The 13,660-nt window shown below is 38.1% G+C and overlaps 1 protein-coding gene across 1 annotated transcript; it reads left to right on the top strand.

The window, feature by feature from the left end:
* Positions 1-10,255: 10,255 nt before the first annotated feature.
* LOC116163911 (uncharacterized protein K02A2.6-like) lies at positions 10,256-12,910 on the top strand. Its single transcript, XM_031478042.1, has one exon. The coding sequence runs from the start codon at positions 10,256-10,258 to the stop codon at positions 12,908-12,910; it is 2,655 nt and encodes an 884-aa protein (XP_031333902.1).
* Positions 12,911-13,660: the final 750 nt, after the last annotated feature.

Raw genomic sequence — 13,660 nt, 5'->3', positions numbered from 1 at the left:
TTGACAATATATACTGACGCCTGCAAATGCCCAAATTTTTCTTAAAAAACGAATTATCTTTAAAACTACTAGCTTTTCGAATATTAACCATATAATAAAAAAGACGTACAATTACACGTAGAATTCAAAAATGCATTCAAATACAGGGGGTTCTATTTAAAAAAATGTACCATTTGAGCGCCCTACTTTCTGGGCGCACCCTGTATAATTCCAAATATTTTTAAAATGTGGAGAATATCCCACCATATCATAATACAAAAGCACTCTATCGAAAAATCTTATCTTCAAGGCATTAAGTTACTCCGCGCAATCGTTGACTCACCCTGTACAAACGGTACTGAGACGAACTGGGGCGCTCGCGCGAGCTGTAGAAAATTAAAGGATTATTAGTGGAATACTAATTTAATTCATAATTCATAAATCAATTGACAAGTTGAAATAATACAATAACGACTGTAGTTGTCGGCAAGTAGTTTTGCCGGTGGGAGACGACGCGACGGCACGGGGGCAGGACCGGACGGACTCGAGCGCCACCAAGCGAAGACCTCGTGCTTGATCGAGGTAGCGGTAGCCACGGACTGGTAGGTCGCTCTCAGTAGCCTCAGGGGTAAACTCAACGGGAGAAAGGGTAACTCCAAGAATTCTGCGGATCCAGCAGATGGGGGCGGTGAGGCAATTACAAATGACAAAAGATCTTACGGACAATAACGGTACTTACTAGTGACGATTAAAAAAATGCGAAAGATATAGCTACGGTACGGTTTCTCAAAAATTAACATAATACATTAAGTTACTTACAGCAAGAATCAAACACGGCAAAAGATAACAGATTTACTTACGGCAAGTACAAAATGGCAGAAGTGGCCACAAAGAAATCCGAATTTTGGAGAAGTGAAATAGGGAATTTCCATTTCCTTGCTGTATTCAGTACTGAAGCGGTGCAAATTAATTCGGTTTTTAATTAATTACTTGACAATTAATTACAGTTATCGGAAAAATATAAGATGGACATCGGACTTTCCCTCTTTAAGCGCGCCCATTTTGATATAACTCTGGACACCGTCTGTCAATTTTGTACCTTCTTACCCAATTAAGCGTAGCCAAAATTCGATACTCGTTAATCCAATCAACACCTAGTCTAATTGGAATTTTCCGGCGCAACAACTGTTCTCGTTATCTACACCCCGGCATGTCTGCAAGACTGATACGTGTAAACAACTCGATTTGGAACTCGTTTCTATGCTGGTTTTGGCTTATTATGGGAGTCTGAAATGTTTAATAATTAATTAACGGTGCTGAAATATCAAAATATTAACTCTCTATAAACTCTCTTCTTCCCTGACAAGAGAGCGTTCGGCGCCTGTAAGAATAATTTAAATATTCCTACAGTAACGGTCGGAAAAAGTGATAAATTCATAAATAAACAATTATTACACAATACAACTCACTCTGGGGAAATAATTAAATGTGCTGAAAATTTGCATTTTGCAGAATTGCCAATTTATTTACCGTTCATTGCCAAGACGAGATTGTGTTTATACTCACCGGTGACTGTAGCCCAGGCATTTTAGGTTTTGACCCTACGAAAAATAACGTAAATCTGAAAGTTGGCACAGTTGTTCTATTTGATGCTCTGAATAACATATAAAAAGTCCCAAGAGAGCTATAATTATAGCCTAGCGGACGAACGGAACAAGTCCCAGAGTCGCGGGAGGGCTTAAATTAAAGGTTAGTAACCAGGCTATCTTTTGATATTTTTTGCAAGTGCCAGTGACAACTTCCGGCCAGACAGGAAGTGGGAAAAGACCGCGAAACTTGACGAAAAAATCGGTTTTTGTTTTTTGTTTGGACATAGGTGCGATTTAGCGTCGGATATCGGAAAAATGACCAAAACAAATGTTGTAGAGCGTAGTTTTAACTTTAAAACCGTACCCTTTGCGTTGAAATCCGACCAATAGGAGGGGAGCTACAAACCGTTATGTGCGATCCCACGCGCCGCTCGCCGTTGCGCGACTTGCCTGAGAGGTGCACCAGATCGACCAGATACGGTTGGCTTAATAGCGGCGCATCTCCGACTTATTTGTATTTCGACTGTGAGGGTTTTAGACTTTTGGAAAGTGTTTAGCGCGTAAATTTTGAGGGAAACTGTACAGTATTTTTTTCTAAACAAAACAATCCAAATTAAAAATTGTTGAGTAAACTTCGTCGTAAAACAAAGACAGGTTCGCTGTTTTAATTCGACGTTCCTTCTCCATCGGATTCTTCGTCTTCGGACTGGGGTTCGGGAACATTATTACAGCTCCTGCCTCTACAATGGGCGCATGTAGGTTGGCAGAGCCCCACGAACAGCGGTTAAAACAACCTTGCTGGCAAGCGCAAGAAATCAAATGTAGATGTTCGTCTGGTGCTGGTGGCAAACTTGTCGGATTTGGAACAAGTGTGGGACCCATTTTTTTAGCCCCGTTGGCAAAAGACTGTTCGATAGCCATTCTTGAACCTAAAATAAGGAAAATAGGAAATAGAATTAACTAAATCATTCTAAAAACTACTGTACAATCAGATTCCATATAAACCTCTCGCCAGGAAAGATTGCCGGTCACAGAAGACCTGATCTCGGTCTACAACCTGTCTTTTTCTAAAGATATGAGCGACTTCCAGGATAGGATGGTGCCAATCTTGAACGAAAAGTCTTTTCGTTCAACATTGGCACGATCCTATTCCGGAAGTCGCTCGCATCTTAAAAAAAACATATATTGTAATTTGACACAAGGTGCGCTGTGACCGGCAATCTTTCCTGGCGTCTTCTTTACTGCCGTAGAGATGAACAATACATTTTTCACCAGCTGATACGATGGATTCTTTTGATGTGCGCGGTTTGTTGAACGTGAACGCAAGATTTTGTAGGTGTGGGGTTTCTAAAAGCTTCCATGCCTTCTTTTTTCCTTGGTTGTACAGCGCCGATGTAGTATCGCAGCCCGTTATCGCATGAAGGAATAGGCGCGAAGAAAGACTGCCTACTATTCCTTCATGCGATAAAGGGCTGCGATACTACATCGGCGCTGTACAACCCAGGAAAAAAGAAGGCATGGAAGCTTTTAGAAAACCCACACCTACAAAATCTTGCATTCATGTTCAACAAACCGGGCACACCAAAAGAATCCATCGTATCAGCTGGTGAAAAATGTATTGTCCATCTCTACGGCAGTAAAGAAGACAATCAAAGCCTGGACGATCTCCAAATTCACGTCTATGCTCGCGCAGTAGCAAAGCAAAGCAAAGCTACGTTTGATCTAGCTACATTGCCGCCAACAACCGCCGCTGCCGAGCAGCACAGTTTGCGGACGTACTTGCAAGTGAGATATGGAATCTGATTGTACAGTAGTTTTTAGAAAGATTTAGTTAATTCTATTTCTTATTTTCCTTGCTTTAGGTTCACGAATGGCCATCGAACAGTCTCTTGCCAACGGATTGGGGCTGGAAAAAAATGGGGCCCACACTTGTTCCAAATCCGACAAGTCTGCCACCAGCACCAGACGAACATCTACATCTGATTTCTTGCGCTTGCCAGCAAGGTTGTTTTAACCGCTGTTCGTGCCAACCTACACTGCACTTTAATGTGCGCGCATTGTAGAGGCAGGAGCTGTAATAATGTTATAATGTTATATATAATAATGTTCCCGAACCCCCTTTGTTTTACGACGAAGTTTACTCAAAAATTTTTTATTTGGATTGTTTTGTTTAGAAAAAAATACAGTACAGTTTCCCTCAAAATTTACGCACTAAACACATTCCAAAAGTCTAAAACGCTCACAGTCAAAATACAAATAAGTCAGAGATGCGCCGCTATTAAGCCAACTGTATCTGGTCGATCTGGTGCACCTCTCAGGCAAGTCGCGCAACGGCGAGCGGCGCGTGGGATCGCACTTAACGGTTTGTAGCTCCCCTCCTATTGGTCGGATTTCAACGCAAAGGGTACGGTTTTAAAGTTAAAACTACGCTCTACAACATTTGTTTTGGTCATTTTTCCGATATCGGACGCTAAATCGCACCTATGTCCAAACAAAAAACAAAAACCGATTTTTTTGTCAAGTTTCGCGGCCTTTTTCCACTTCCTGTCTGGCCGGAAGTTGTCACTGGCACTTGCAAAAATATCAAAAGATAGCCTGGTTACTAACCTTTAATTTAAGCCCTCCCGCGACTCTGGGACTTGTTCCGTTCGTCCGCTAGGCTATAATAATTATAGTGGCGTCGTGCAGATTTCAAGAGTTCGGACTTTCGAAAGCCCGAACTTCAAGGAAGCCGACATGGGAACTCTTGGGACTTTTTATATGTTGTTCAGGGCATCAAATAGAACAACTGTGCCAACTTTCAGATTTACGTTATTTTTCGTAGGGTTGACCCCATTTCTGATCTAAAATGCCTGGGCTACTGAGGATTCACAAAGCTTGTAATCTTATTTTATTGTGAGTATTTTTATTTACTTTTTGGCGTGTTTGGCGTCCAAAATTATATGAGCTTTGTCAAAGCTCGGTGGTTGTTTCAATGGGAGACCCGTTTCCACTAGCTTTCCTTCTCGAGGATCGCTGCAACCTATTTCATTTGCGAGTGAACCTTGAATTTTTACCTTGAAGTTCACAATGTTTACAAGTATTGCATGATGTTCTAATTAAACGCCGAAGTCTTTTATGTTATACGAATACTCTCGTATACACCACATGTCTATTTAATATTATCCATACTTCAATTCATATTACCCTTACGCTCCGTAATCAATCATTCGTACTCATTGATTATTATTTTACTTACTACTTTATATTTCTATTTCTCCCTATTTACAGCTGGAACCTTTGTATTATAGAATAAAAAACTTTTCGTTTGCATCTTTTAGATTAAGTCTAATTGTGTTTTTAGGGATAAAAAATAAAAGATAGAGTAGTTACTACATTATTTAAAGTGGTATAATTGAATAACAATTATGTATGTAATCAAATATAAAAATCTTTTACTTTATTTTTAAACACATTACGAAGCTATTGTAAATTTCTGTATTTCACAGATAATGGAAGAGGGTATAAAAACCATTTAAATAGGAACCAAATTAAATAAAAAGTAACCATTAACTAATTGTGTTTCACCCCGGCGGCAATGGACCTGTATATGGTGTAATTATACGTCCAACCTTTGCTGAGTAATTTAATATCACACGAATTGATTACAGTAAGTGTAATAATAACCTTTGGCAATAGATGGCGAAATGTTCTGAACTAACGGACAACTAAATCGATTCGTACATCTGATGTATATGATATATAAAAATAAAATAAAATAAAAACGTGTTAATATTCTCACTGGAGTCGCACATGATTTCAACGTTACAAAGGTTGGTTGTCCTCTAGTGAAATTGACAGAAAAATAGAAGAGATTGGAATAAGTTAATTAAAGGTAGGTATGTAAGTAAAAGTAAGCAACAAGTGTGTTTGAAGTGAAGTTTTAGCGCATTCTATAACTAACAAAGTTAGCGTCTTGCGCCCACTCTGTCCGTTCCTACGTCCATGTCATAACTGATTCGTTGCCTTTGGTAGTTTATAACTCCAGACACCTGAACCAGACAATGTGTGGGTTCACTCTTGATGCACGCCCACAGCTGCCAAAAAAATACGAAGTATGGACGTCAGGATTTATATATAACTGATACAAAGAAAATCATCCACGTAACGAATCAAAACTTTGGGAAAATAGGCAAAATCTTATTGTAAATCAGTTTCAAAAACAAACGCTTCCTAACGAATAATTATGACGGAAGCTCGTTAGCCCAATCAGAGCTTCGAAACATTAATATATTATTGTGGTTTATTGGTGTTTTTGTTTTACTTTTTTGTATCTTCAACGTCCACAGGAGTTTCAGTGCTTCCACCTAGATATGACAGATTTTAGGAAATGAATCATTGTGCACGTGCATAACTAGTTTGCCAGTTTCTATATTGTGCACGAAATGCGGAAAAGTACAACAATACAACACGATTTACACTGAAAAGTTCATCATATCGCAAACTTTTCCATTAAACTTTACTTCAATTAAAAACGTATGGAAGACCAGGTTTACGATCGATGACATGTATACCCCATTTCGCAATATAGCGTAATAACCTTTTTATTTCAATATTCCTGGATTATTTTGCTTTATACTTTGTAAATCTAAATAAATGCGTTTGATTAGGGTTGAAGATTAAAGCGTTTGATGGAAAATCGCCGGCCTAAATATGTAACAAACATTCAATTCTGCATTAGTCAATAACTTTATAGTAAGCGTTGAATCTTCTATTTATTTACTTTTTGGTAGAAAGTTTAATTTGAGATATGTTTTTGTTATATCTATTTTTTTTTCAATAATAATAATAATAATAATAATATTTCTTTATTAAGGGGTAGGAAAAGCTTTGCAGCCATCAATCCCCCCCTCTACAAGCTTACATAACAATGGCCCGTATGAATAAAAGTAAGCAAATGCTTATACTTACAAAATTCAAAGTAAATACTCGTAACTGCCCTTTCATACTGGTCTGTTTAGCATGATTTAGCAGCGCTGCACTGCGTCCTGTCCTGCTTAGAAGCGCTGCTACGTCGCCCAGTGCGAAGGAGCACTTACGAGCATTTTTACTTTGAATTTTGCAAGTATAAGCATTTGCTTACTTTTATTCATACGGGCCAATAAGTGGCATTCTACACCAAAAAATACAATAATATAGCGATAGAAGAAATCAAAACCAACAATAAAAGAAGAATGAAAGAGTAGTAAAGAATCTATCAAAAATTTGTGACATCATTTTTTATGATATTTAAGCACACTCGAGTAAAAGTCTCTCCAATCAATTGTATACTCACTGGTAAATTGTTCCATAGTTTTGCCGCCTGCACATAAAACGATCTGTATCCCACTTTTGTGTTAACTTTGGGTATACAAAGATTGTTAGTACGAGTACACCATATGTATGAAAACTTTGAAGAATGTTAAATTGTTCACTTAAGTAAATTGGTTTTTTATTCACAATGATCAATTTATGTAAAAAGCACAGGATGTTAAATAAGCGCATCTTTTCCATATTAAGCATATTCAGATCAACAAGTGCTGGTGTTATACGATCATATTTACGTATGTTGCAGACATAACGGACACAATAATTTTGGACTTTTTGTATTTTAATGGATAGGCTTTTATTTAGTCCATGATAACACACATCGCCGTAGCTCAGTAAAGGTAATATTAGTTGTTTTATTAATTTTAGTTTAATTTCCTTTGATAGCGCGTCTTTAGATCTATATAAGTTTTTTTAATTTATAGTATGATTTATTTAGTATATAGTTCACATGCAGTTCCCAGCTCAAGTTTTGATCTAAAACCATACCTAAGATCTTCATGGATGTATCATATTCAACTTTAGTTCCAGGCACCTCTACTGTATGTGTTACTTCGGAGAAAAATTTTTTAATTTGTCCTGTAGTACCTAGCGGCATTAATACCGTTTTACAGGGGTTAAGCTTAGGGTGGTTTGCAGTTGCCCACTTGGTGATAATGTCTAGGTCTTCGTTCAAATCATCTATACGTTGATTAATAGTTTCAACACTGGCATTTATTAATAGCTGTATATCATCAGCGTAGAGGTGAACATAAACATGTTGGAGAAAACGATGTAAGTCACTAACATATATATTGAACAACAATGGGCCCAGAATACTTCCTTGAGGAACTCCACAGTCGACACGTAGCATGTTAATGGTAAATAAACACTGTATCCATTAGAAATGTATCCCTCGTATCCTTTTATTGCATACAGTACAACCCCGACAATCCGAATACACGCTAGTCCGAAATAATCCGCATATAGAATGTTTATACGAAATGGATTTATTCTTCCTGCCTATCTACCATAAGAAAATGGATTTGTGAGACAAAACTTTTCCCTGGCATCGACAATAAATTTACACGACACCTTCAACCAAAAGTCCAAAGTATGGAAGCTATCGATAAACAGTGTGTTTTAGCTTTTGATGAAATGGACATTATGGAAAAGCTTGAATATTCGAAACCTTTCGATTTTAATGAAGGATTTGACGACATGGGTCATTTGGAGAGGACGCAAGCAATCGCAAGAAATACGTTGGTATTTATGATAAGAGGCCTTTTCTGCAAGTGGAAACTACCATTGGCCTACTACCTATCTAAAAGTAACACCAAAAAGGATGAATTGACCATCATGATCACTCATGTTATCGGCGAGATTAAAAAATGCGGGTTAGTTGTGAGGGCAACGTTTGTGACCAGGCAACTACAAACGTTGCTGTTCTCAAGATTTTAGGAGTAACCGAAGAAAAACCTTACATCACCGTAAATACGGACAAAATAATTTTTATTTACGATGTAGCACACATTTTCAAAAATCGTCGAAATAATTTATTAGGACATTTTCAATTCGGCGATAAAATCATAAAATTTTCTGATATTGTGGAGACTTATAACTTGGATAATGTGAGCAAAGCTTGTAAGCTCGCCCTTCAAATTTTCTGTTATACCGTCTCGGCTGCAATAAAAACTTGCTGCCAGACCGATCAACTGACAAGCGAAACAGCGATTGATACTGCTAATTTCATATATTTAATTAATAACACTGTTGACGCCCTAAACAGTAAATTTAAATATGACAAAAACCCTTATCGAAGTGCCGTCTGTGACGAAAACGTGAAAGTATTAAAAACATTAAAGGCATGTAAACAATTAGTTAAAAGTTTAGTTAAAATATGTGTTGGAGGTAAATTGACTGCCTTGCTTTTCCGGGCTAATACAAACGATTAACTGGGTGATGTTTTTACATGCTGAATGTAAAAAGTGATTTTCATTTTATACTGGCCAATCGGTTGTGGACGTCTTGGAAAACTATTTCTCCGCAGTTCGTAGGAAAGGCGGTTGCAATAGGAATCCGACATGCAGAGTATTTAGAAGCATATTCAGATTAACTGTTATTAATTCTATTTTGCCCTCTGAATACTCAAACTGCCAAGTAGATGAAGAAAGACAATTTTCTAAATACTTCATGCTCGTCTGATTTTACTTCGCATTCAAGTATTTCTAATGAAGAAGAAAGTACCTCGTCATCAAACAGCAACGTTCTTCCAAACGAAGACTTTCCCTCAGAAATTGAAAATCGCCCAAGTGCAGAAATAGATAGACCGATCACAGTTGAAGATGGTGCAATTAATTATTTTGCTGGATATATTTGTAACAAACTATTCAAAAGTTCAATTGTGACATGTATACAAAAGTTTTCCGCCAAAGAAGAAATATTAAATGACAAACTTCATAAACAAACTATACGAAAAAGCGGACACATCAAAAGGGCTGTTTTCACCATCACAGCATATTTTTAAATTAGTGAATCAGTGCTTAATTATGTTCCAGGAGGAATTTAAAAATATTTTTTGGAAGAAAGGAATTCGGACGAAATTAACGTTGTGTCGATTTTTGTTAACGAGCGAAAATTTTTGTACGGTTGAGGAACACAAACAGTTTTTCCTTGACTTACTCTTGAATTCAAAAATTCACAAGGAATGTCGGTGGTCCTTAATTTTGATGTATGATTTGATGTTAGAAATGCCAATATTTACGAAGATTTAATTTTGCATGGGAATTCCCTGTATCTGTTTCGACAATGTATTATTGAGAATTGACCAAATATTATGTCACTTAAAAACTTTAAAAAAGCAAGTTTCATTTTTTAAAATTAAAATATAAATATAAATATTTCAATCCGTTTATAGACACGTATTCAAGTTATCATATACAGTGAGTTTTTTTTTAAATGCGAACATAGGAGTTTGCATGCAATGTAATTTCCCTATGTTCGATTTTAAAAAAACACATCATTCTATGAGGTGTGCGCGGTTCACATTCCCAAAACGCGCAACTTGTGTGACTATGAACAGCAACTCATACACTGTAGTGAATATTAAGAGGTCTCCACTGGAGAAAAAAACAAGCGTACCAACTGACGGTTCCTGTTAGTTTTTTTTGTACGTTCAGTGACATGTTAGATTTGTAATGTGAATAAAAATATATAACTTTGCTGTGTTGTACCGCGGGTTAATTTTCTATCCACCCACTTTCGTCATGAGCATTGGTCACCACAGTGAAATTGGCGACGAGAGAAGTAAAAAGAGCAGACGAATTGAATAGGTCCACATTGCCGTTAGAATTATAAAAAAAATGGCCGCAATTTCACCAGAACAACTAGCGCAAATTACTGCCGCCGTTGCTGCTGCATTTCTACAAATTGACCAGACTAGAGCTACGCCGTTAACAACACCGTCAGTAAATCCAAACATCCCCCCATTCGAGCAGTATGACGCCAAGAAGGAAGACTTCAAGTTATACAGGGAACGATTCGAAAATTACTTGCGCATGAAGGAAGTGTTTGATAACAAGACCAAGTCCGCTTGCCTACTTCTAGGGTCTATTGGAGCGACACACTACCAGACAATAAATGCCTTAGTAGCGCCACAAAAGCCATCCGAACTATCATACGATGAGCTGATTACCCATTTAGAGAAACATTTGTCACCTGAGCGGAACATGCTCGTGGCCCAACACTATTTTTTATCAACTTACCAGTCTGGAAAACAGAGCATCAGTGAATACGTTACTGAACTGAAGAAAAATTTAGGGGCATGCAACTTCCTGGCAAAGTGTCAATGTACTCAAGAGGTTTCAACAGCGGAACAATTTTTAAGAGCGCAGTTTATTCGAGGGTTGAAAGATACCTGGATCACCGAGCAGTTACTCCAGTCAAACCTCACAGAATTTAACGAAATCGTGAAAAAGGCAATAGCTTTAGAAGCAGCTCGAACTGATAGTCAAAATTTAGCGAAAACTTCAACTCCATCAACAAATACATCAATAAATAGTGTGATTCCGAGCAGAGAAGGACAATTTACGAAACGTCAGAGCCAAAATTCTAAGCACAATCGAAAGCCGGATCATAATCGTCATAGGTCATCATCACGCAACTATCGACAACAGTCACACCAAAATCGTAATTCTTCACGAGGCCGGGTAAACTACCGTGAGTTAGGAATTGACAATATGTGCTTATTCTGTGGTCGTGACAACCATACGTCAAAAGACTGTCGTGTACAACAAACAAACTTAAAGTGTACCGGTTGTGGCAAACAAGGACATGTTGCGAATGTTTGCATTTCAACGTTAATCAAATCAAAACGTGATAGTAGTGCACATAATACTACCTACAACATTGATAATTTCAGTGTGAATCGTATTGAAGATGTATATTCATCCGAAGGAGACGATACCCGTAAATACTACACATTCATCAATGTCGAAGGACAAGCAATTCAATTTGAGGTCGACTCCGGAGCGGGATTCACGTTACTTCCAAAAGACCTTTTCGATAAACTTAACTGCAAGCAAAAACTGAAACCGTCTAACCTAACATTTCGTACTTACACACGTCAAACCTTTCAACCACATGGGAAAGTACAAGTAATGGTTCAATACCACAATTATCAAAATCCCACATTAGAGGATCTATACGTAGTGCCTGAGGGGTATGATCCATTAGTAGGTCGCGAATGGATTCGCCATCTAAACATTCAATTACAGGAAATCGATAAACAGACCAGTAAAAAATTAACACAAATCCATAGTGATTACATAAATTCAATTGAGTCGGTGCGTGAACAATTTCCCAATATCTTCGAACAAAAAGTGGGATGCGTTCCGAATGTAGTGATTAAGTTAGCGCTTCGCGATAATGTCAAACCTGTGTACACACGAGAACGGAGTGTTGCATATGCGTTACGCGATAAAGTTAGTCACGAATTAGAAATGTTAGAATCTGCCGGAATTATAAGTAAATGTGATGTAAGTGACTGGGGTTCACCACTTGTGGTGGTACAAAAACCACAAGGAGGAGTGCGGCTTTGTGTCGATTATAAAGTTGCCGTAAATGACAGTTTAGTGAACGTGAACTACCCCATTAAGCGCGTAGACGAAGTCCTTAACAGTTTGCGGGATTCGTCTTACTTCTGTAGACTCGACCTTTATAAGGCATATTTACATTTACGTGTAGACAAAGACAGCAGTGTAATACAAACTATGTCTACCCACCAGGGGACATATCATGTAAATCGTTTGAGTTTCGGAATTAAAACGGCTCCAGCTAAGTTTAACCGAGTCATTGATCAGATTCTACGGGACTGTCCAAAAACAACCTCATATTTTGACGACATAATTGTGCATGGTAACTGTTACAAAGAATGCTACAGCAATTTAATTAAATGCTTAACCAAATTGCAAGAAAACGATCTTCACCTGAACGAGGCAAAGTGCAGTTTTTTTCAGAACGAAATCGAGTATCTAGGATACATCATAAGAAAAAACACCATTGCAAAGTCACCCGATAAGGTAAAAGCCATATTGAACATGCCTAATCCGAAAAGTGTTGCAGATGTCCGGCGATTTCTCGGCATGATAACTTATTACGCAAGATTACTCCCAAATCTATCGAGCATGACTGCACCTTTACGAAAATTATTACAACACGATAATCAGTTCTTGTGGAATCAAGAGTGCAACCAAGCATTCAGCAATTTGAAAATGGAAATTGCCAGTGACCGAGTTGTTGTACCGTATGACCCCGAGCAACCAGTTTTATTAACCACCGATGCCAGTCCATATGGAATTGCAGCTGTGTTATCCCATTCTACAGCCAACGATGAACGTCCAATTGCATTTGCGTCCCGATCCTTAACCAGGGCCGAGCAGAATTATTCCCAGCTCGATCGAGAAGCATTGGCGATCGTTTATGGTGTTAGTCATTTTCAACCGACAATCAACCTTTAGTGCGGATTTTTAACTCGAAATCAAAAGCATCAAAAACCACATCGTCACGCCTCATTCGCTACGCTTCATTTTTATCAACGTTTGATTATAAAGTACAGTTTAAGAAAGGCATCGATAACACCAACGCTGATTGTTTATCACGAGCACCACTACATGATGACAAAGGAAAAATTGAAACAGCATTTGACGAAGAACTCGATCAAGTTAACCACGAACAGGTATTCAATATCTCGACAGACCAAATAGGATATGAGCGTATAAAGTACGAGACTGGAAGGGATTCCGAAATGTGCAAAATTATCGAACAAATGAAGACTCAACGCATCGAATCTGAATTCCTTTTAAACGACGGAGTCTTATACAGGAGCCATAGGATTGTCATACCGAAGACAATGCAAGCTGATATTTTAAACGACTTACACTCAACACACCTAGGGAGCACCAAAATGAAACAGCTGGCACGACGCTATTGTTATTGGCAAAACATCGACAAAGAAATTGAAAACATCGTTCGAGCATGTGAAGAATGCAAGAAAAGGCTCCATTCACCACCCAAAGCTGAAGTCCATCGCTGGGAACTACCTCAAGAGAATTGGGACAGAGTACATATCGACTACGCAGGACCCATCGATCATGTCTACATCCTCTTATGCATAGATGCGAAGTCAAGGTGGGCCGAAATGGAAGTCCTACGAGAACATCCTAATTCAGAAAACACCATGGAACTTTTAAACAGAATTTTCTCTCGAA

This window comes from Photinus pyralis, unplaced genomic scaffold (assembly GCF_008802855.1).
Source record: "Photinus pyralis isolate 1611_PpyrPB1 unplaced genomic scaffold, Ppyr1.3 Ppyr1.4_LG2, whole genome shotgun sequence".
NCBI classification, from domain to species: Eukaryota; Metazoa; Arthropoda; class Insecta; order Coleoptera; family Lampyridae; genus Photinus; species Photinus pyralis.
This window is presented reverse-complemented; position numbering and strand designations above follow the sequence as displayed.

Excerpts from the sequence above, each read along its gene's own strand:
- LOC116163911 (XM_031478042.1), top strand. The coding sequence starts at position 10,256 with ATGGCCGCAATTTCACCAGAACAACTAGCGCAAATTACTGCCGCCGTT.